The 21,932-nt window shown below is 41.3% G+C and overlaps 1 protein-coding gene across 3 annotated transcripts in view; it reads right to left on the bottom strand.

The window, feature by feature from the left end:
* Positions 1-21,932, bottom strand: part of unc5b (unc-5 netrin receptor B) — a 67,348-nt gene that overhangs the window by 19,816 nt on the left and 25,600 nt on the right. For all 3 annotated transcript variants that reach the window (XM_023963580.1, XM_023963579.1, XM_023963581.1), the window contains exon 2: positions 179-409. In XM_023963580.1, coding sequence (XP_023819348.1) covers positions 179-409 — 231 coding nt within the window. The remainder of the gene's footprint in view (positions 1-178; positions 410-21,932) is intronic.

Genomic DNA, 21,932 nt, shown 5'->3' on the forward strand with positions numbered 1-21,932 from the left:
AGGGAGAGATCAGGATGTAAACTGAATAATTCACTGGCTGCACGCCAAAAGCAATTAACGTGCACATAAAACCCTGTAGGGCCTAATGGATCATGTTGTTGAAAATGAAATTGGTAATTGAGTATGATGTTTATTTCTATAAATTCCGAGGTGACATCGGTCTCTTTCGTGTTTGCACCTGTGATCTGGTCCAGGCTCTCTCTGGTGACGTGATCGTTCTGGTTCACCCACTCCCCGTTGCATTTGAAGTAGATCTGGGTGGCGGGCGACGCCCGGCAGCGCAGCTGGACAGGCCGGTTCTTTACGATAAAAGCATCCTCTGGCTCCAGCAGGAACACTGGGAGAGGCTCCGCTGGTGCCGATGGATAGGAGTCAGGGAGTCCCTCTGTGTCAACGTCATCGCTGCTCTCTGGAAAAAATGGATTTGGTCAATTTCAGGGGAGAAAACAAACCAGAAAGAGGAATAACAAAACACTTTTGTTCATTTATGTAAAAACACAAAACATATTCTGCTATGTCTAGTTAAAGGACCACTGGGAATGCTTTTAAAAAAGGATCAGAAGAAGGCGGGAGTGGGACTTTAAGCTGCTGACAGCGAAAACCATAAGTGGTGAAGCTCAACATCATTATTGCCTCCGAGAGTCACCTTTCGTCTATCCAAGGCCCGGCTCTCGCTTTGCCTTGTCAGGAGAAGTGCGGGCCTGTCAGCTGAAGAAGAGAGCCGCTAACCTTCCACATGTAGGTGCTGTTGGTCGCACATTATCTCCTGACATTTCTGATGTGACACGTCGCGCGTTCCGACGCTGCCAAGCTCCTCCTGGCAGAAACAATGGCTTCCTCTGACCTCTGCAGTCAGACTATATAAAAATAATCTGATTTAGATTTGGACAGGTTGGACAATTCAGTTTGTAAAGGACTGTTGGAAACAGTTTGTGCAGATAACGTTTGACATATAATGTATTTTAAGAGATTCTTGGGATTCATGATTGCAACACAAAAAGAAAGTGCTGAAGGTCATGAAGGGATTCTTCTTTTTGTGCAATATTTATTTACTCTTGAGTAAAAAGTTCTAACTCTTTCCATTACTTTGTCTTCAGAGCAAAGCTAATGCATCTTTAATGGTGTTGACAACCAATATAAATTTCTCATAAGATTATAAAATAAGATTATAAGAATGATCTGAATTCAATGAGCATTAGGAATGAGAAAGGGGCAACAAGCAGAAAAAGGAAAATAAGGCAGTAGAAAAATCCAGCAAAGTACAGTTTCTAATTTCTTTTCTGTGACACACAAAGATGAAAAAAAATGCAGTTTCGTTGCTTTTTATGAAAATATCAGTGTGTTTTTACGCGAATCAAACACATTTTTCTTTTAAAAATGGCAATCACAACCGAAAAACACACAAAAAAAAAGCACATTTTAACTAAAAGGTTGTGTGTTCTAAAAATGCTTCCTGTCCGGATGTTAAAGATCCTTTTTTTCTGTTTCTACTTTAACTGAAAAGGAACTCTAAATATTGATTTATTCTGCTCCTCTGATCAAGCAGAAAAACACATTTAGCTGAGATTCCTTGCAACCTGCTCATTCATAGTGTGATGGGAGTAACTACAGATGCATTACAGTAACTTTAGCTGCAACTCTGCAGAGTAGGACAAATTTTCTATTGACTTTTTTTAGTATTATTTTACTCATTCCACGTCAAATAACTCTTTTAATGGCAATGGATTACTTTTTAAATGCAATAAAAGTAATCTATAATGAGTTACAGTTTGGAAGTAACTTGCACATCATTATCAGTCAATTCTCTGAAAAGAAGAGGACATGCTGAGTCAGTGGTTGCTATGCCAACTAGTGGCATTTCCTCATTTTATCACTGATGTTTTAAAAGATCCCATTAAAAATTATGATGTCAATGAATAAGAACTGTAAAATATAAATTGAACAAATATATAAGATAAAATTTTTACATCTGAACAGTCAAAGTAATTTTCCTGGGGAAATCCAGATTTAAGGTGAGCTTTAAATTCCTACATGGAGGTTTCTCCATAACTAACACCCTTATGACAGACTCAGTCGTCATCCAAAGTTGTCAACGTCCCCCAGTTCACGTATATTGCATATATTTTATAGGTGTGGGGGGATATTTAGATGTCTTGATTGTGATTGTGAACTTTAAATAATCCAAATCGAATAAAAAAGGCCATCTAACATCAAAGTTATGTTTTTCACCTGGACGTTTTTGTACAGCACACGACCCTGGAGGCCGCGTGGTCCGACCAGCTCCAACTTCACTAGAAGCTAATGTTTGGAAGCCTTTTGGCTTTTTCTATGTCGATGGTCACAGTCGTGCTGCGTGTAAGAAACGAACAAAACAAACAAGCAAAGTCATGTCGCACACTTCCATCTGGAGGAGGACAAGAATAATCAAGCAGGTGTTCCTGGCGTAGGTTAAAGAGCATCCCGGTAAAGCTAAACTATTGATTAACAATTACATTATTATGATATTTAAAGACCCACTCTGATAAAAATGGTGTTTCTGGTGTTTTTAACATGTTCTTGTGGACTTTTTCTGATGATGGAGGACATATAAATAGAAAATTAAGCTAAAAATGGCATTTCTGATCATTTATTTATTCAAATGGTTGTGAATCAGGAGCAGATAAAAAAAAGCCATCTAAAAAGGGGACATGGGGAGGGGAAGAGGAGGCGGGGTTGCCCCCACAACTCCTGCCGCTCTGCAGAAACTCTGTCCAAGAAAGCGACACAGGTTTTTGGACTTTGGCTAAAAACTGTATAATCATAATGAAAAGACTGCTGGGATACTTTGGGTCTTTAAGCTGAAATACATTTTTCCTGAACTACTTTTTTTATTGTTGATGCTGTGAAAGATTTATCACATCAAACATTTTTCATGTCACAATTTTGTAATTCTTAAAACTTACAAATGTACTTTTTTTTTGAAGAAAAGTAAGTAAAATTGTTTGAGTGTCTTTTGTTGAATTTTAAAAAAATGCATAGATTCAGGTTGCATTAATAATTGTTTCCTGAATTGTAAACAAAATCGATTCCCACCCCTAATATTTCACTGGTGGCAGCTTCGAGCTTAAAGCGTAGACATCCACAGGACGGCGACTGTCCTTAAATTCCCATCATTCTCTGCTCTTTTAGACATGTTTCAGACTGCACTCTGCACACCTGCACAGACGAACAGGTACAGACGCCACAGAGTGGTGTCTAACAATGCAAACCAATCATAACGGTCATTATCCTGCTCACCATTCTGTTCTGTCTTCACTAAGCTGTCGTCGCCACTCTTTCAGACTCTGAATTCATCGTCAATAAGCGAATGTGTTGTCCCTTCCCACCCCTCACACCCGCTCTTTCCCTTTGTCCGGCATTGATCGGTCTGTGTTCAAACTCTGGCTGAAAACACAGCCTGTCACTCGTCAGGCATGACGAGAGGCAGACAGGCGGAGGGAGGCAGCGGTTTAAGCAGAGACAGACAGGGAGGAGAGCGGATAAACCTCCATCTCTCAGTCCAGTCTGTGTGTGTGTTTGTGCTGAGAGGCCTGACAAGAGGCTCCGTTTAATTAGAACACAAACAGATGCATTGCAGAAGAGACAGACAACCTACTTCTCTAAACCCCGTCTTACTCCGGCGTAATGGAACTGAGGGTTTCAAGTGGAACCTGTGTTTTTGGGCCAGCATACAAACATTCATCAGAGCTCAGCAGCTGGCAAATTGTGCAAAATGGAGGAGACTTAAAGATGAGAACACCTCGCTGCGCCGCGCAGCAAGTCTTTTATTACTCTAATGACAGACAGCACACAGCTAGACAGCAAACACACACTTCTGGGTATCTCTTCCAGAACACACAATCATGTGAGAGCACACAAACACACACACGCTATTCTTAAGGGGTGCATTCTCATTCATGAATGCCCACCTCAACTGCAGGTAAAGTGCATACTTTCAGTAAATAAAAGTGGAAGATAGTCTTCAAAAGAAGAAAGAAAATGCATGGCAAAGGATGAACGAACCCAAAGTTTATGTGCGATACACTGCAAATACGCAAAATCTCCAAAACGATTTTTAGCCTTAAAGGGCCCTTATAGTGCTTTTTTTTAAGGCCCTTCAGGGTAAACTAGATCCATATATATGATAATATATTACCTTTTGCACACCAAAGAACGTTATTAGAAAAGAAGGAAAGTTATTTTTACGAGCAATTTTCCATCCCGGAAGTAAGTCGACCCGATCTCTGAGGCTCCGCCTTTCCGTTCCTTGTGGGTACCGCCCATTTTATCCCGTCAACTTAGAGCCGAGCTCTGCAGCGTGTCTGCCTTTTGCCCACAAAAACAAACAACATCCGAACTTTTGCAAAGGTGGACGTGCATAGTGTTCATATTGAAGAAAAGCGTTTAGCCTATCGCCGCTAGCTGCTCGGAGAAAGTGGGTGCGTGTTAGTCTGGAGGGGGGGCTGGCGGCGCAGACTCTTCCTTGAAGGGGGTGTTCCTCACTTTGTGACATCACAATGTGAGGACCTGCTCGTTTTCACGGGGTGGGAGGGGCTGGTGCTCAGAGAGCAGGGTTTTAGAGGAATACTCAGAAATGCTGGAATGGTGATTCCAGCTTAGACGTCGTACATGGATCCATCTGTTTGCATCAGAATGGAGCAGAGCAGCGTATCTTCCATGTCACAAATATGATATTTTTTAACTACATTTTTCCGTCTGCTCCTGATTCACAATGATTTGAATAAAGAAATACTCTTAAGCTTAATTTTCTTTATCTATGTCCTACATTATGAGAAAAATGCCACAAGAACATAATAAATATACTAAAAACACACTTCTTTATCGGACTGGGTCATAAAACAGGACAAAAATGTATAAATACTTTAAAATATAAAACCTTTCTTTGATTTTTTTTAAGAAATAACATTTCAGATAACCAGACTAATGCATGAGTGTTTATAGCTAATATTAGGATTTAATTTCACCCTCAATGGGCAGCACATCACAACTCATTTTAAGGACAAATTGTATTAGTTTCATTGGCAGATTTTTTCACTTCAAACAAAGAAATAAAATTTTGTTTTCTATATTTCCTAACTTCTTTTTTTCCCTCCATATCGCAGTATCGTCTGTGACGGAAACCATTTTTGTTTCTCATCCCGTCTTCCTCTGTCTCACGCAAACCCACGGATGACTATAATTTTCTTAGCCCCAGTGCCTCCAGCCAGAGTGGAGTCTAAAGCATCTGTGCTTTATCATTACCTTTAGAGAGTTAGTCATTACTGTCCCCTCCAGTGCCCTCACTATCCCAACACTGCACTCAGCACAGAGAGCGGGGCGGGGGGGGGGGGGGGGGGGCTAAGAGCAGAGTATATAGGAAGAAAGAAAACTTGGAAGCAGCCAAACAACAGATCCACACCATCAAAGACACGGGGTCAAGCTGTGCCTTTTTTCTCTTTCAAGCATCCTATGGGGTCAAAAACAAACAACATATCAGCAGCCGACCTCCTCCTTCCGCTCTCCGAGGAGGCTTTCTCCTCGCCGTGCCCTGACTCCGGGCCTCCTTCCCCTCCTGCCAGGTGGATTCAAAGCTCAGCGCAGCTCAACTTTAATTGCAGACACAAAAGATGGAGCCCAAGACAGCAGAGAGGACAAATGATCAAAACATGACTGTGCTTCTGACGGCAGTATTAACAGCGCCAATTAATAGAGTGATCAGCAGCCGTTATGTAACTCGGACTGGCTGAGCGTATACATCCTCGGCATCCAATCGACTTCATTAGCGGCGTTGTTGCGAGAAAGCCCCGGGGGTGAAGGCTGCACTCACTCAGAGACAGGTCGAAGGAGACAGAGATGGATGAAGAGAGACGCTCTCTCCTTGCCTTCCTTAAAGGACAATTACGAGGCGTGATTGATATTCAGACCGACCTGATCTTCATCAGACTGGAAAAAAAGGAAGACAGCAAGCAGGAGAAGCACACTGCAAACTATTTGATCCTAGCAAAGATTTAAAACCCAGTTTTAGACATATAGTGTATATTTCCAGGTTTTAACTTCTTTTTCCAAGCTTTTCCCTAAATCAGCAGTCTGGGATTTATTTTTGCCTCATTAGGAGCTATGATCTAGAAATAAGGAAATTATAATCAGAAAAAGTCAGAATCCTTTTGCTCTAAACCCTTCCCAATCGAAAAACTTGATTTAAGACTCAAAAAACTCAAATTGCCTAATTTAAGACAATTGTGTTTATTTCCTGAAGGCAATATTTGAAAGATGCTATTTAAAGTTTAATAAAACTGAGACTGCCATTCATTGTCATTATTTTGGAACTAAAAAATGCAGATTTATGTTCTTAGAATAGGTGCTAGTTTTAGATTCCATGAGGATTTATTAAAATGGACAGACTTGTCCTAAGATTCTCATTTTGTTCTCCTTTTGTTAAAAAACGAATCCCTTAAATTTATTAAACTAGTTTTTTTTGTAAAATCATAACACACAAACCATATGATTGAAACTATGAAAATAATCCTTAATATTGGGCTGTGTAACATTGGATTTGAAGTAGTTCTATGTAACCAAAGAGCCACCTTTCAATTTCGCTTTTATAACCAATTGCCTATATATTATATATATAGTTTTTGTCTGTTTGTTCTGTTTTATTATATGTCATTTTCTGTATTTAATTTTATTTTCCATTTTATGGAAATTATTCTGAATTTGGTCCCAGTGTTTCCGGTGGGGATTCTTTGTCGCTTTGGTCTGGGGCTGTTGCCGCGGTTCTTGCCCTCGCTGGGCCAGGGGTCCAGCAGTGGAGCCTCACGGGTGAGGAATGGACCCCAATGCTGTCCCGGTCTGGGTGGGTACTGTTTCCTCACAGCAGAGCCAAGTCTAAAGTTACTTTTATAAGTTGCCTTTTTAAGAAGTGTTTGTTGTGTGTGGGGCCAGGGGATGTGTTAACGGAGGGAAGGGAGTAGGGTTTTTATTTGAATTTCTGCCTCTTTTTTGCTTTTATTTGTAAAACACTTCGACCTGCGCGAACTATGACTAGTTCTTTTTATAAATAAAGTTTGATTGAAATAACATTTAGCTTTTTTAGCTTATTTTGCCCTTTTTGAATGTTTGTGTGGAACTCCTTGAATCTGGAGTTTAATATCTTATTATCAGATTTCTGGTTAAGTAAAAAATCTCTCGCTGCACAGACTTTTTTAGTGATTTTCTTCTTAAGATGACAGTTCCTATTTTTAGGCTTCCTCTTTTTGCGGCGCAGGAGAAAAACGCACGACGGAGGAAGGAAAGCCGGAGCTCAGAGGTTTTTTTTATGATGGGAAATCAGTGAGCTGGCATCAGACAACAGGAGCGCAGGTCAGAGTGACACAGCATTACTTCACACATCAACAAAGGCCGGCGGCGTTTAGAGTCAAGCAGTTCACCCACAAACACACACTTCAACCAACAATTCAACCGGCCCTGCTTTGATAGAAAATGTCATTATTTCCTGGTGACTCACAGACGTGTCACTATTTTTCCACCATGACAGCTGTGCAGCGGAAGCAGGAAAAGAGAATCTGACAACTCTAAGGTTTTCCCTCGTGAAGCTTTTTGGCATTTGAAAGTTCTGGTATGCTGACAGCGGGGGGCTTTCTTTGGATTTACCACAGTCACTAACATATGGTGCTATCCTGTGTATTAAGGGATGTCATTCAAATGGCTCCTTCTTTTTTTCTGATTTTCTTTCTTTACCCGTCTGCATCATCAGTGTATGTTACATTATGTTCATCATACATAGTGAACATAAACCAGCAGCTGATTTCTCTGTTTCAGAGCAAAACGCTGACGAATCAGAGCATTCCTGAATCTGAACAATAACGAGACAGAAAATGTCAAAAGTTGCTGCTGCAACTCAGAACTCAACAGGAAATAATGAACTTTTTTTTTTTGACTCCTATGAATTATAAGCCCCGGGCTGCTCTGTGTGGTAGTGGTTAGCACCCTTAAAGCCAGAGGGTTCAAATCCCAGCTGGGAACTTTCAGAGTTTGAATGTTGTCCTTGTGCATGCGTAGGTTTGCATGCTTCAGGGGTCGATTGGTGCCTCTAAGTTGCCCCTAGGATGCGAGTGTGTGTTGTTTTATGTCTCTGTGTGGCCCCGCCGTCGCCCAACAGTAGCTGGGATAGGCTCCAGCAGCACCATGATCCTAAGCAGGTTTGGAAAATGGATATATTGATGGGATTATTACTTACAAGTCGTTAAGAGATCACGATTTGGGCTTTTTCTTTAGGTGTTTTTAAAAAAAAAAAAGAAATAAACCATTTACCCCAAACAGGTTAGAGGTTCATCATTAGATCACATGGAAACACTGACCACCACAATGTTTGCACTTGAGAAATGAAACAAGTTCTTGACTGAGCGAGTGCCCCAAAAAAAACTCACCAAAGGCACTGGGAGAACATTTGAAGTCAGCCTCATTAAGGCTCAGCAGGAATTTAGACCAGGTTCTCTTGTAGTTAACGGAAAAACGCAGTTGCTAAGGAAATTCAAAAATTTACTTTTGCCGATTCTTCTAAAAATGACATAGATGTCCTCGTCACCGCAAAGTGACCAAAAAATAGAATGGTTGCTATGGAGATAATCCCAGCAGAGAAGCAGCCATTTTTGAAGAAAAAAAGTTTTTTTTTTTAAAAAGAATTTGTCACATGCAGGGGCAGAGGGGGAGATTAAGGGGCGTGTAGCAGTCACTCAGCCAGTGAGGGCAGGTCGACATTGGGTGGATAGAGCCTTCGGGTCACAGACTGCCTCTCTTGGCTTTAATTTTAATTATTTTTGTGTTGTCAGCTGACATCCTTGAGACACAGCACTAGAACAGAGGCAGGTAGGTGACAGGAAAACGGATTGGCGCAGAGGAGAAGGCCAGGCGCGTGACGAAGATTCCCAGTGACAGAAGTGCTTTGCTCGCCTGTCCGGCATGTCCGGGTGGCAAGAGGAGACAGCCCGAGGACATGGCAACATGCATGGAAAGCACACAAAAAGAAACTTGTGACAATTTCAGAGGCCTGCAAATCTTCTTTAAAGATACGCTTGTAAATAGAGTGTTATCCCACGCTCTTAGCTGCAAGGTGTGCTGCCCTCGCACCCTCTAATTATAAATGAAGTGTGACCTGCCCTTTGTCAAAAAGACTCACCTTCTGCCTCCTTTTTTTCCCACAAGCCTTTGGTGTCATAATAACACTTAATCGCCCCTGTTGGCAGTTACGCCGTGAGGGAATGTTTGGACGCTCAGGTGCAAACATGAGAAAAAGGGCTTTTGATGCAGAAGGAAAGCATGTCACTCAGTGGTGTTTTCCACCGATAACTACGTTCATTTTGCAGACTTTTGTGGCTCCTTCACCCCTGCTGGAGGTGGAGACCGTGGATTATGTTTACCCAGTGTGTGTCTGCGACAGACACTCAATGCCGGTGTTTTTGAGCATGTGGGTGAGTGTGACTGTGAGAGTGGGAGCGCTAAGAGGATTTGTGCTTGTGTTGCAGCCGCTGCTGATGCGTTTGAATAAACAGAAGGGGGTGGGGGTGGGGGGAAGCATGATCTGTCACAGCTAGGGGGCGCCTCACCTCCCCCCCACAGAGCTCATGAATCACTGCCCATCAAAAAGTGTCCCCGTTCAGATTCTGTGGGCTCTGAAGACCACCTACCGCATGGGAAGACAGGCATAAACAAGGAGAGCTATAAATCTTCATCAGAAGAGGAGCCAGTGGGTGAGAAAGACGGCGACGTTTTCAAATGATACTCACCAAACAACAACTATTGTTTTAAGTGTAATACGTGGAGGTCAGACTTGGATTGTGCCGTGAGACTTTTCTTGTGCAGAGACTAAGGCGCCACTGCGCTGCTGTGATCAGAGCTGTCGGCCCAAAGTGGCTAGTTGCCATGGAAGGTGTTTGCATGGAGCCGGCTCCTCAGGAGACCTCCGGTCTACATCAAACACCGTGCAGTCTCACACACTTTTGTCTACAGCCCCTTTTTCCACGTTGGAAGTTGAAAATCTGTCATCCTCTGGCATTGCTCGTCTGCCTGTGTGCGAACGCGTACGGTGAATAGGTGAGCGGTACAGTGGGATGAGTGTTTGGAAGCTGGGGCTGCTTAAACGGCTGTAATTACATGAGAAGATGAGCTGCATTCCTTCCTGAGGGCAGGCTGATTACAGGCCTCTTCTCTCTGGGCCCCTGTAATTACCCACCCGATCCTGCCTACCCTCCCCAACCAAGTTTCACCCTTCGTCCCACTCTGCTGGCATGAGCTCTGCAGCGTTGGGCAACAACCCCCCCCATCACTCCCTGCCCCATGCCCTCTGGTCCACCTCTAAAAACCCCCCTTCCCTCACCGGTTCATGGTTCAGTCCTTTATAATACTTCCTAAATGTAAAAGAGCCTCTCTGATCATCAAAGTGGTCTTTTAATTATGATTATGTCGTTTTTAGCCAAAATCTTAAAGATGTGTTGTTTCTTTAGGACATAGTCTCTGCAGAGTGGCAGGAGTTTGTTCAAAATTCACCTTTTGTGGGCGGGACTGTTGGCGTTGAGCAACCCTTCCCCTCCCCAGTGCTGAAAGCTCTCTGTTTACACGCTCTTACAAGGAAAACAAAGCCAGACATGGATCCAGTCGCCTACAAGTGGAATCATCAGGATGGGACGGAGCAGGGCGCTACTTTGGTCTGTTCCTCATTCACAAAAAATTTAATAAAAAGAAAACCTCAGAAATGCGATTTTGGGCTAACAATTCTTTATATATATTCATATCTTTAGAAAAATACCACAAAAACATGTTAAAACACTATAACACTATAAACACAAATGTTTAGGAGAGTCTTTGTGAAACAAACATCATCCTTTCAGCCTTTGTTTTCCATTAAATGTATCATGTATCATTATTTTAATTAGGAAGAAGAGGTCAAACTAGCAGCCAGCTTCGTCCTCTCAGGTACCTCAGAAGAGGAGGCAGCTAGAAGGGAATCAGCAGGGTTTTTTTTTCTCACCCCATAGCCAGTGAGAACGTCTCCTTTTACGTCTCCCATGCAAAGACATCAGCAGCTCACATGACCAAGCACAGACCTCAACAATTAGGAGCTACAAAGGCAGGAGAAACAGACGTCTAAATTACATGTCCTCCACCAAGCTCCCACGATTGTTGTGCCTAACAGTCTGCCTCCTTCTCATTAGTGACTTTAGGACCTGTTCAGTATTTGTCTGTAAAAGAGGCTCTCTGTTTCAAAAACACAAGTCACCAGTAGCCCTTGTGGTATCGTAGATGACCCCACCCTTACATTGACGTGTTCTCCCTACCAAAGGTGGAAAAGGTGGAAAGATTTCATGTAATCCATGGACACCAGTGAAGATCACAGATCATTGAAGAAAAAAGGTTCAGCGCACTGTCTAGTGGGTCTAGATGAGTGTTTTTCAACCTTTTTTGAGCCACGGCACACTTTAACCTTGACAAAAATCCCGCGGCACACCAGCATCCAAAAAAATAGATAAATTAAAAAAAAAGAAAAAGCTCAGTCTGTATTGATCTACAGCCGCTCAGCAATCTCACATGCATTTTTATGATAATTGTTGCAGAAAACCCTGGAAGCTGCAGCTGTTTTTTCTAAAAAATGTATTAAAAATTAAGTCAAAAGATTCAAAAACTGTTTGATGTGTGTTCGTTGTTTTAAGACGTTGAGAGGAGAGACTCATTGTGCGCTAAGACAGTCACTTTACTGCATCATGGGAGATGTAGTGCCCGTAATCCGCCGACCGCAGAAAGACCAGCGTCTTTGAGCTTCATGGTTTTGTTCACTTGTTCCAGTCTGATACCAGATTATGTGGAAAGCTACACCGCTAAAGACGAGCTTTAGCTGGTATTTTTGTTAGAACAGAGAGACTTTTTTGCGCTAAATCGAAATAAGTAAGTGAATACTTTAACCACTTCTGATTGGTCAGACTGATGACATGTGATTAAGAATGATTGGTGGAGACAGTTAAAGGGACGGGACTTTTCCTCACAGTTATAGCTGCAGCTAAATCGCGGTATCCCGTTATTCTTATCAAAATGTCTTTAATAGAATCATATAAACACAAAGAAAAAATAATGTTATGATATTTCATATTCTTAACTTCTCAGTGTTTTATCAGGGCCTGTTTGGATGAACAAAGAGCTGATTTCCTGGAGATGGTAATTGCTTTTAGATCAGTTAATGAGGGCAATTTCTCACGGCACACTTGACCATCTCCCACGGCACACTAGTGTGCCGCGGCACACTGGTTGAAAAACACTGATCTAGATGACCCAACTCTCAATGTTAAAGCGCCTAAGATAGCACATTATCAACCAGGCTAATTATCTGCGCCAATATTTGTTTTTTTGACCTATACCAGCATTGACTTTTTTTTTTTTTTTTTAATTCAATGGGCCGATATCGAAGTATTTTTTTTTGGCTCAGATGCAGGCATGCCATTTTGTCACCAGCATTGGCTGGTGGTCACTTCGAGAATTCACCCAGAGCATGGTATAATGAGGCATTAATACCGTGTTATACCAGGGCCCGGGTGAATACTCGATTCTGATTGGCTGCTGGGTGTACATTAAAAAGTGATAACCGCACGATAACGTGACAACATGTCGCACCGTGTAACAAATAGTCCGCTTTTTGTGAAAAAAGCAATCCAAACCGAAAAAATAACAAAAATAAGGACTAAAAACTAAACTAATGAATGACTGTTTATTTCTTTTGTAAGAGACCATGGTATAAGCGGGTTAATGGCCTTCGAATTGTGCATTATCAGCAATAACGCACTTCGCGGAAGCAAGCTTTGAGTCGCATGGTTAATTTCTAATAATGCACACTTTGTCTGTCTTTAACCCTTACTTAATAACCCATTAATAACGTGTTAATATCACATAAGTAACGTGTCAATAATGAGTCAATAGTGTTTTAAGATTTTTTTTAACTTCATACTGAGGAAAAAATACTGCGAGAGCCTGTCAGCTGCTCTGTGCACAAGTATAACTATGGCCCCTCCCTCCTCTGTTTAGCGACAACAGGGAGAACGCTCCAAGCAATCTGTCTAAAGCAAGTTTTTAATGAAATTCCCAAAAAACTTAGTTTGGTGCACATCAGAAACCAGTACTGAGTTTTTTTTTATACTTCTATGTCCGTTTTGGGGTTCTGCAGTTTTTGAATCGATCTCCAGTCACCACATCGCCGCTTTGGACATCTTCAATTATGGTCAATCCAGTCATGAAGTACAAAGTGGGATTGTGAGAGCAGTCTGCCCGGTGCATCCCAACATACGTGTTCTGTGTGATTATGTGATTTGACAACTCAACTCCCGAGAGACGCAAAGACGTCTGGATCAAACTTCCAGTACAAATCACATCAGACACTCTGAGAAGGTGATAATGAAGGCAGAAAGGAGCATTGAAGGGGAGGGGGGCTTATAGAGCCAGGAAGAGGGAGAGAAATAAAACATCACAAGGAGAAGAGAGGGGGATTAAAAATGAAAAGTCTTGATCTCTTCAAGCATTATGAAGACAGAGAGCAGAAGACAGAAATAGAGCCAGCCAGGGAGTGAACCCCAGGAAAGAAAGTACACGAAAATGGGAGAGATGGAGAGTATGTGTCTGTAATCCAACTGAAATAAAGTAATGATGGGGATGGGGAGGGGGGGAGAGAGGTAAGAGGGAGATTAATGGCAGGACTCATGGTCTGGGTGGGAGTTGGAAGAAACATGGTGGCTGGAGTGAAGCAGCAAGGTAGAAAGAGCCATAGAGGTGTGCGGATGAAACATCGGCCATGGCTGCCAGGACCGGCTGAGCCATTAGAGATGTCTCTTGGTGTAATGTGTTGTGACAGGGGCTGATTCTTGTGACTAACTGCTTTGGCAGGGGAGCTCCTGTCTCATACTAATAAACAGATGAGCTGGATTGACAGGCCAACGTTGAGCCACGTGCACAACCTGTGCCGCGCACGCACACACACACACAGACACACACACACACAGAAGATGCAAAGCGGACCTTGCTGTCACATGACGCACACCAACGCAGCCCACTCCATCCAACTCCAGGTGACCAAGCGAAGACGAAGCATGATCAAACGCCACACAAACCCTGAGAGGTTGGCATCACTCGATTGCTTCATTGCGTCCCGTTGCATCAGAGAAATCCCTGGATATGGAGTCCAGGCAACAGGCTGCAGGTTGTGCGGCATTTTCCTTTACAAGTCATTTGTGAGCTAAGTGGAAACAAAGCACTAACAAATAAAACACAACTTAAATCAAAACTATCGTATCAAGCAGGAGATCTTGTAGGGATGACACAGTTATGGAAATAAAACCAACCATATGTTACGCCACTGAACAGAATTGCTGGGAAAGTCAATCATTGCTTTTCTACTCTATATGTCTATGTTGAAAGACCCACTTTGAGGAAAATGGTGTTTTTAACATGTTCTTGTAGCGTTTTTCTGATGATGGTGGACACATTTACAGAAAATTAAGCTTACGGTAATTTAGTATTTCCTCATTGAAATTGCTGTGAATCAGAAGCTGTTAGACAAAGATTGTACTTGTGACGTAAGAAAAAACATGCTGGGCGGGTCACAAGCTCCTTGCCCCGCCCCCTTTTGAGGCATCCGGTCAAATAGATCCATGTATGGCTGGAGAGCTCTCAACAACGGGGAGGGGGCAGGGTCACCCAATGTCCAATGGTCCCACCCACACCTCAGAGGTGAATTTCTAATGAACACTTGCTGCTCTGTCGAGTTTTTGTTTTGGATTTAAATGGCATAATCTGAAATAAAAGACGATAAAAAAATAGATCGAAAGATGATCGGAGTGGGACTTTAAAATGCCAAATCTGTTTTTTAAGATAAAGTTAAGATTTTTTGTTTTATCACATTACACCAAGCTTAGTAAGAGGCCACTGAAAAGTTTCTCTTCCTTGCTTTTTAAAGAATAAAAAAAAAAAGATTTTTCATGATTTCTAGCTTTTTTTGTTGCCGTTTTTAAAAACACAAATGTCTCAAACTGAAAGAAAAACCTTAGCTGAAGTTGGAACCACATCGTGGAGAAATGAATCGTTGCCTCCCTGTTCGCTTTACTCGAATTTAAGATTACAACAAAAACGTGGGATCTTAAAAATCTACGGCACACAGAAACAAATTGAGGTTCAGACATGGAGCCGTGGATATTAGAACGATAAGAGACGGCGAGATGATGGGGAGAAATGTGGTGATTGCAGGAGAGGACAAATGGAGAGGCAGTGGAGAGAGAAGTGAGATTCAATCTCCTTTGCTCTCCAGAGCGACGTGGAGCTAGTGCTGTGCAGAGGCTAATGACACTTTTATCCTTTGGATCTTTTTGCCTTCATTCTCTTTATACCTCGCCTCATTATTTGGTCAAAATAAATTTCCCTGTCTGTGCTTTGCTCCAACACGGCAGTGAAAAGGATATTTTCATGCAATATTCTTGTAACTCGGGGAACAAAATAGGCATCTGTTATAAGTGGGTGTCATTTTATTAGACAGGAAGTCACCGTTCTCAAAATTTTTACAGAAACCCATTTTAAGATTTCACGTCCATGAAAAATTAAAAACACATGAAGTTAATTTTTTTTCATAACAATTGGGAGAAAATTCAGTTTAAAGTGCTGCATATCTTCCATCTTTTTAGTGAGAACAGACAACCTGATGAAGGACAAGCACAGCGATGTTGCTTTAACCTGTGAGCTTTTCTCGACAAACCTAAATCTTATTTTGTTTCAGGTCAAAATATCGGTTGTGTCCCGTGTGCATTGAGTCAGCAGCTGGGCATCAATCATTCATGAGTCTTTGATTCCTGTCCGATGTCAACGTTTTTCGCTCTTCTTCACCGCACGCAGGGAACCTCTCCTTGACCCAAGGACAGGATGGAGGACTTCCCACAGCCTCCAGCCAGGACCAGTATGAGTGGACTGGCAAAAGTGGTCGTGACGAAGAGCAGGGATGAAGTGAGCTGACCAAAAATCCCCTTGGCGTGGACAAGCAAAAGAAGAGGCTGTTAGGGGGACGGAGAGATTGCTTGTGTGCATCTGTATCAAGTAAAACAGGGGAAGTGAGGCGCCGTCAGACGCCGCGGGTCAGAACCGACCGACTGTCGACAGTGAGACAATAATGGCGAGCGACTCTGGCCTGCTCTCGTGTCTGCTTGTCCTTTCTTTGCTGCGCCCTGAAGCAGCAGATTGATCCTGAACGTTTGTCCTCCTTCGTGCCTCAAATCCAACTGAAAAAGGTTTAACGCTCTATTGCAAACCACTTCCATGTCACTGCTGTTCCTCCAACTTTAAATAAGACCCTGATCTACATTTACCTCTTTAACCCATAAGACCCCAGATCCAGTTTTCCCGACAAATTAAACAATGTAGAATACACCATGAACCAATTGGACCACTAAGCTCATTTCTGACATTTTTCTGTTACACTGATATCACCTTACGGGTTTAATACACCTGAATTTATGAGTCCACCTAAAGTTCCACTCCATTCATCTTTCGATCTATTGTAAAAGCCTTCCAAGTGGTCTTTGAATTAGCATTATGAAATTTTTAGCAAACATCTAAACGTGCTCAGAAATGCCATTTTGAGTTTCTTTACACATGTCCTCCATCATCAGAAAAAAGCCACAGGAACACTAAAAACTTGATTTTCATCAGTGGAGGTCTTTAAGCTAGAAAGTTTCACACACTTCAGGAGGCAAAGATTATTCCCGGTAATCATTCCTGATGGATGGATGGAATCACATGACGCTGCACTGATAAACAGAGTTTGCTCGTGATAGTTTGAGAATTCTGTTGGTTGCAAACACACCCCAGGACACGCTGACCATGGCTACCAGCTTTACTTTTAACTGTGCTGTTGATTTGTGAGTTTTTATTTACTCAAATTGTTGTGAATCAAGAGCAGATAAAAAAAAGCCTTCTGACAAACACTGTATCTTTTTTGTAGAAAATATGCTGTGGGTGCACAAACTTGAAATACTAATAATAATAATAACGGAGTAGATTTATCTGTGCTTTTTCTTGTTGCTCAAAGCGCTTACAATGTGTCCATTATAAATTCACTCCTCATTCATACTTGGTGATGGTCAGCTAATGTGTGTCAGATACTGATGGATGGATGGATGGATGGCCAAAAGCCTTCTGCTCCGCTCCCTTCTGATGCATCCACTTGCAGACAAATAGATCCATGAACATCTTTGTTTTCCTCATCTAAGCTGGATCACAACTGTTCGGCTGGTGAGCTTTAGTATTGCTCGCCATTTTTGCCGCAGGTTAATGTTAGGTTGGGGGTGTGAAGCATTGCAGGTTAGTGGTAGACAGTAATGGCGAAGGGAAGTGGGGGACGGGGTTGCTCAGCGCAAACTGTCCCACCCGCAACTCTCAGGTTTCTAATGAACTACTGCCTCACTGCAGAAACTATGTCCGAGAAAACGACTGTGTTTTGGGGGATTTTTGAATAAAAATGACATAACCATAATTAATAATAATTATTGACATTTCAATCATGTTAGCAGCTATAAATGTGTTTGCACATAGTTAGCTTTTGTGCACATGAACTCCAGTGAGAGAAAATTAAAATCCCTCCATTTTCTTATACATTTTAACTTTACAGTCAGGATTACCGACAAGCATGTCACCAATGATCAAAGTTGGACTGACTGTTAGTGTATTGGCTACACCAGTTGCCAATAAAAATAATTTAAAAATTTTAAAATTAAAAGTTTTTTTTTAATTAATTTAATTTATTAACTAATTAATGTACTCAGATTATATTTATAAACACATTTTTTTCTTCGGGTTCTGTTTAAAAATTTCAAAAGAAAAAGATTAGCAAGCTACAAAGTATGATTGGAGATATTTTTCCTCCTCATCTGCTGACCTGGGTCTCTGCCAGAGGAAAGCGTCGGCACGCAGCCATATAGCTCCTGCGGATAGCAGGGCATTAAATTTGTCCCAAATCCTGATGGCCAGGACTTTCACAGGAACGCCCGGAGTCACGGCTCCTCTGTCACAGCGGACCACCGGCAGCAGCGTTTTGTTTACACGCCGCGTTTTCCTGACTTGTGTTTTTAGTGCGGTCCGTGGGGTGTACGTGCGGCCCAGCCTTTTCACTCATGTTCACTTTTTCCCCTTTCAGTCTCCCTTCCCCTGCACCCAGCTGAAGTCACGGCAGCACTACTGGTTAAGAGGTTTGTGTATCCCATTAGGATGATGAAGAGGCCTTTCATCAGAGCACTCCCTCCAGCCAGGCGCTGACAGGAGCTTTACCTCAACAAGCCTCTCAAACACGGCTCGACGTGAGACAGCACCCGGCGAAGAGGTCTGCAGGCGGTACACATACTTACAGACAAACAATCTCACACACCAACACTGACACACACATTCTAGACTGAGCAAAAAGGTTAAGACAGGGACATTTTTCTGCTACACTTTCTGATCTTTATTTAAGGTATTCTTTGGAGCATCCGTCGTTTTTTGTTTTCTTTGCATAGTTTGGCCAGGAGTGGGACTTGTACTCAGTAGTGGGGTTTAAAGGATTTCTAAAAATAAAAATGGCTCATATATTTGTTCAAGACACTATTAATCTTTGTTTTTTATTTTTTCCTACCTCGTACCAATGCGGGACAACAACTCATCAAACTGGTTCACAGAGAGACGGAAGTACCGCTGAAAGCGCTCTCATGTACACGCAGCTCCTGCAGTCCAGAAGTTAACGATCGTCGATAAAATATAAAAAAAGTGGCTTTGAATGTTCTCATGATCCCGGCGTGATTACCGTTGCTTTTGTAGAACTCTTCTAAATAAATTATCCTGATCTCTCAGCGTCATCCGTTTCTCCCATGCTTTGTAAAATACAGTCAATGCTTCCATGTAACGATGAGGCTGAAAATGTGACAGTAGCTCCTCCCACACCCGACTGGAGCGTTTGGTTAATGACCACATTTTTGGACAAGTATTGAGCATCACATTTAACGAGCATCAAAAGAGGCAACAGTCGCAAATTTGATGTTTGAATCACATTTGCATGCAAATGTGATTCAAACATCAAATGTTCATTTGTTCAGAAGAGTTGCACTTTTACTCCTAAAAGTGCAACTTCTACTCCATCCAGTGCAACTTATTTAGGATTTCATTTTTCCGGTTCCGGGTTACACAGCAGGACGTGTGGCGTGCCTCTCTGCAAAAAAAAAAAGAGAGCCGACCATGCAATTCTGTCTGATAAAAACTGGGAACCGGATATTGATAAATCATGTAATAAAATGGTTATAGTATAACGGCATGGGATTATATAAATTCGCTTCCTTCCACTCCCTTTCAAGCAATATTTATTAATATGTCTAATTATCCTAAGTATTATTTCTACTCAGTTGCTTGAAATAAACCATTTTAAATCAAAAAAAACTTTACTATGCATTTTAGCTCCTGCGACTTATACTCCAGTGCGACTTATACTCCGGAAAATACGGTTATTGGTTATCTGGAGCTTTTGTGCAAAGAAATAAGAGAGAAAAAGACATCTCTAATTCTGAGAGTGCACTCTGATCTATTTTAAGCAGGATAACAAGAGGAGTAATGGTGTAACATCCATGCTGGGCTTGGTGCAGATGGGAAAAATCATTTTTCAGGAGAGGAGAATCAGGAGCAAGAAGATAGAATGCAAGGATGAAAGAAAAAGAAGCAGTGGAAGAAAGACTTTGACAGAGATTGATAGAGGAGGAACAGGAGACGGATGAGCCACAGGAACTAAAATGACCTGCATTTGCTTCAAAATTGGATTAGTTAGGGATGAAAAGCCAAAGAAAGAATCCTGGTTGCAGACTAGATTAAAAAAAAATTAAAAACGATGACATCAGACCGATAAACAGCTTTACCAGAACAGATATGCGTTGCTTTGTTTTAATGTAAACTAATTGAAAGTGAGTGTGACAAATGAGGAAGTGTCACAGACACATAAGACGCATTTATCCCTTGCAGTAATCTTATTTTGTTCCATGCGGATTATCTTGATGAATTTCAGTTTGGAGCTGGAATAAAAAGAGATGCGCCACATTCAGAGCTGTCAGACTGACACGCCTTATCAATAACGTGACAGTTGCAATGAAGACAAACACATTTTGATCCAAAGAGTCCTGAACAGATGCAGCAAATGCTTCAGAAAACCAAAAAACCTTTGAGTTGATCATGACCCACATATTTTTTTACATAAAAAATGATTCTCTCAAAAGAAAAATAAGTAAATTAGGAAAAAAAGCCCCAAATGTGTTATTAAAAGTATACAAGAAACATTAATAATATGCCATGAGAAATAAAGCAAGAAAAAAACCTCTAGCTTCTTTAACTCTCAAGAACCCAAAAACAATTTTCTTCAGGGCTTTTAGTTAATTAAAACTAAAATGGTTTTTGCTTGTTCATTTTGGGAAGCAGCAAGTAACAGCAGCCGAAAAAACATGAAAATAAAAAAAAAAATGGAAAAAAACAAAACCAAAACAAATTAAATAATCAATAAAAAATAAAAAAAGGAATAAAAAAAATATACGATGGCCAAATATGACCCCTTGTGTTCTCCAGGGTTAAACACAAAAATCCCTCTAAATTATTTTTTATCTACCAGGGCGTTTAAGCATTTCCTCGTTGAAAATTGATTCTTTTTTAGAGTTTATACCTCTTTTTTTTTAATGATTTTACAGTCTGGAGAGACCAAGGTTATGTCCAGCAGATCATTGCCTTTCTTTGCTGTAAAAGTGACACGAACAAAACTTAAATTCCATATGTGCATAAAAATCCCCCTTTGTTTTACATGAACACAATTTTTTTGTGAAGTCCTCCTATGACAATTTTTTTTTAAATAAAAATGTTCCCAGTGGTGTTTTAATTATGATGATGAGGTTTTTAACAAAAATCCCAAAACCTTTCAAATGATGGTAGAGATTGTTGAATTGGAGAAAAACGCTGAATGGCTGATGTCCAAGAAATGTTCAGATTAGGATGATCACATACAGAAAACGCTTTTGCATGTAAAATCCACTGGTCCACTGTGGGGAGATTTTTGGATTAGGTGCAACAAAAACTTTAATCAACATTGGGTTTTATCTCCGCTCGTGAATCGGCCTCAGGACAAGTTTCTAGAATCACCTCAGAAAATCTGCAGAACCTCAGTCGGTGGGGTCATTTGTGAAGCACAATGTCAGTCTGCAAACATCATGCCGACAATATTTTTATTCCAGTTTACAATTGATTTTGCATGAGTGACTTCAGAATCTTCAACAAAGAAGCAGCTTTTGGGGCGAACGACGGCGTGTTTAGGAGTTCATAACCTCTATGGAAGAACATTTCACGCACAGCAGCCAAACAGTAACAGATTTCTGGTTCTAAGGAGAAAAAAAAACATGATGTTAATAGAGGTGGGGGGGTCGATTATTCAGAATCATTTCGTGAATTTTAAATAGTTGAGAATCAAAAAATTAATGTAATCTAACATCATGTCTGGAAACATTTTGGCTTTTCTTTTACTGCCGACGGTCAGGAACTTTGGACAAAAATCGTGCTCTGAGCAAATTGTATTTTGTATTTAAAAAAGAAAAACTAACAAAAAAAAGGGAAAAAGTAAAAGCTGTGTGAGAGAGTCTTCCAGAGAAAAACAGGAAGTCGCTGCACCGCCTAAACTTCAAGCTTCCTGTGTGGCATTGGGGTCTAGTTACTGTCAAATCCTCAACACACATCCCATAATTTCATTCCTACTGGCTCCTTTAGGTCTATTCTAGTGTTTGTGCAGAATGATACCATCTGGGTATCTGATGGAAGTGTTTCCAAGTTTTTTATTTTTGTTTTATGTAAATAAAGTATTTAGA

Source organism: Oryzias latipes, chromosome 15 (genome assembly GCF_002234675.1).
Source record: "Oryzias latipes chromosome 15, ASM223467v1".
NCBI lineage: Eukaryota > Metazoa > Chordata > Actinopteri > Beloniformes > Adrianichthyidae > Oryzias > Oryzias latipes.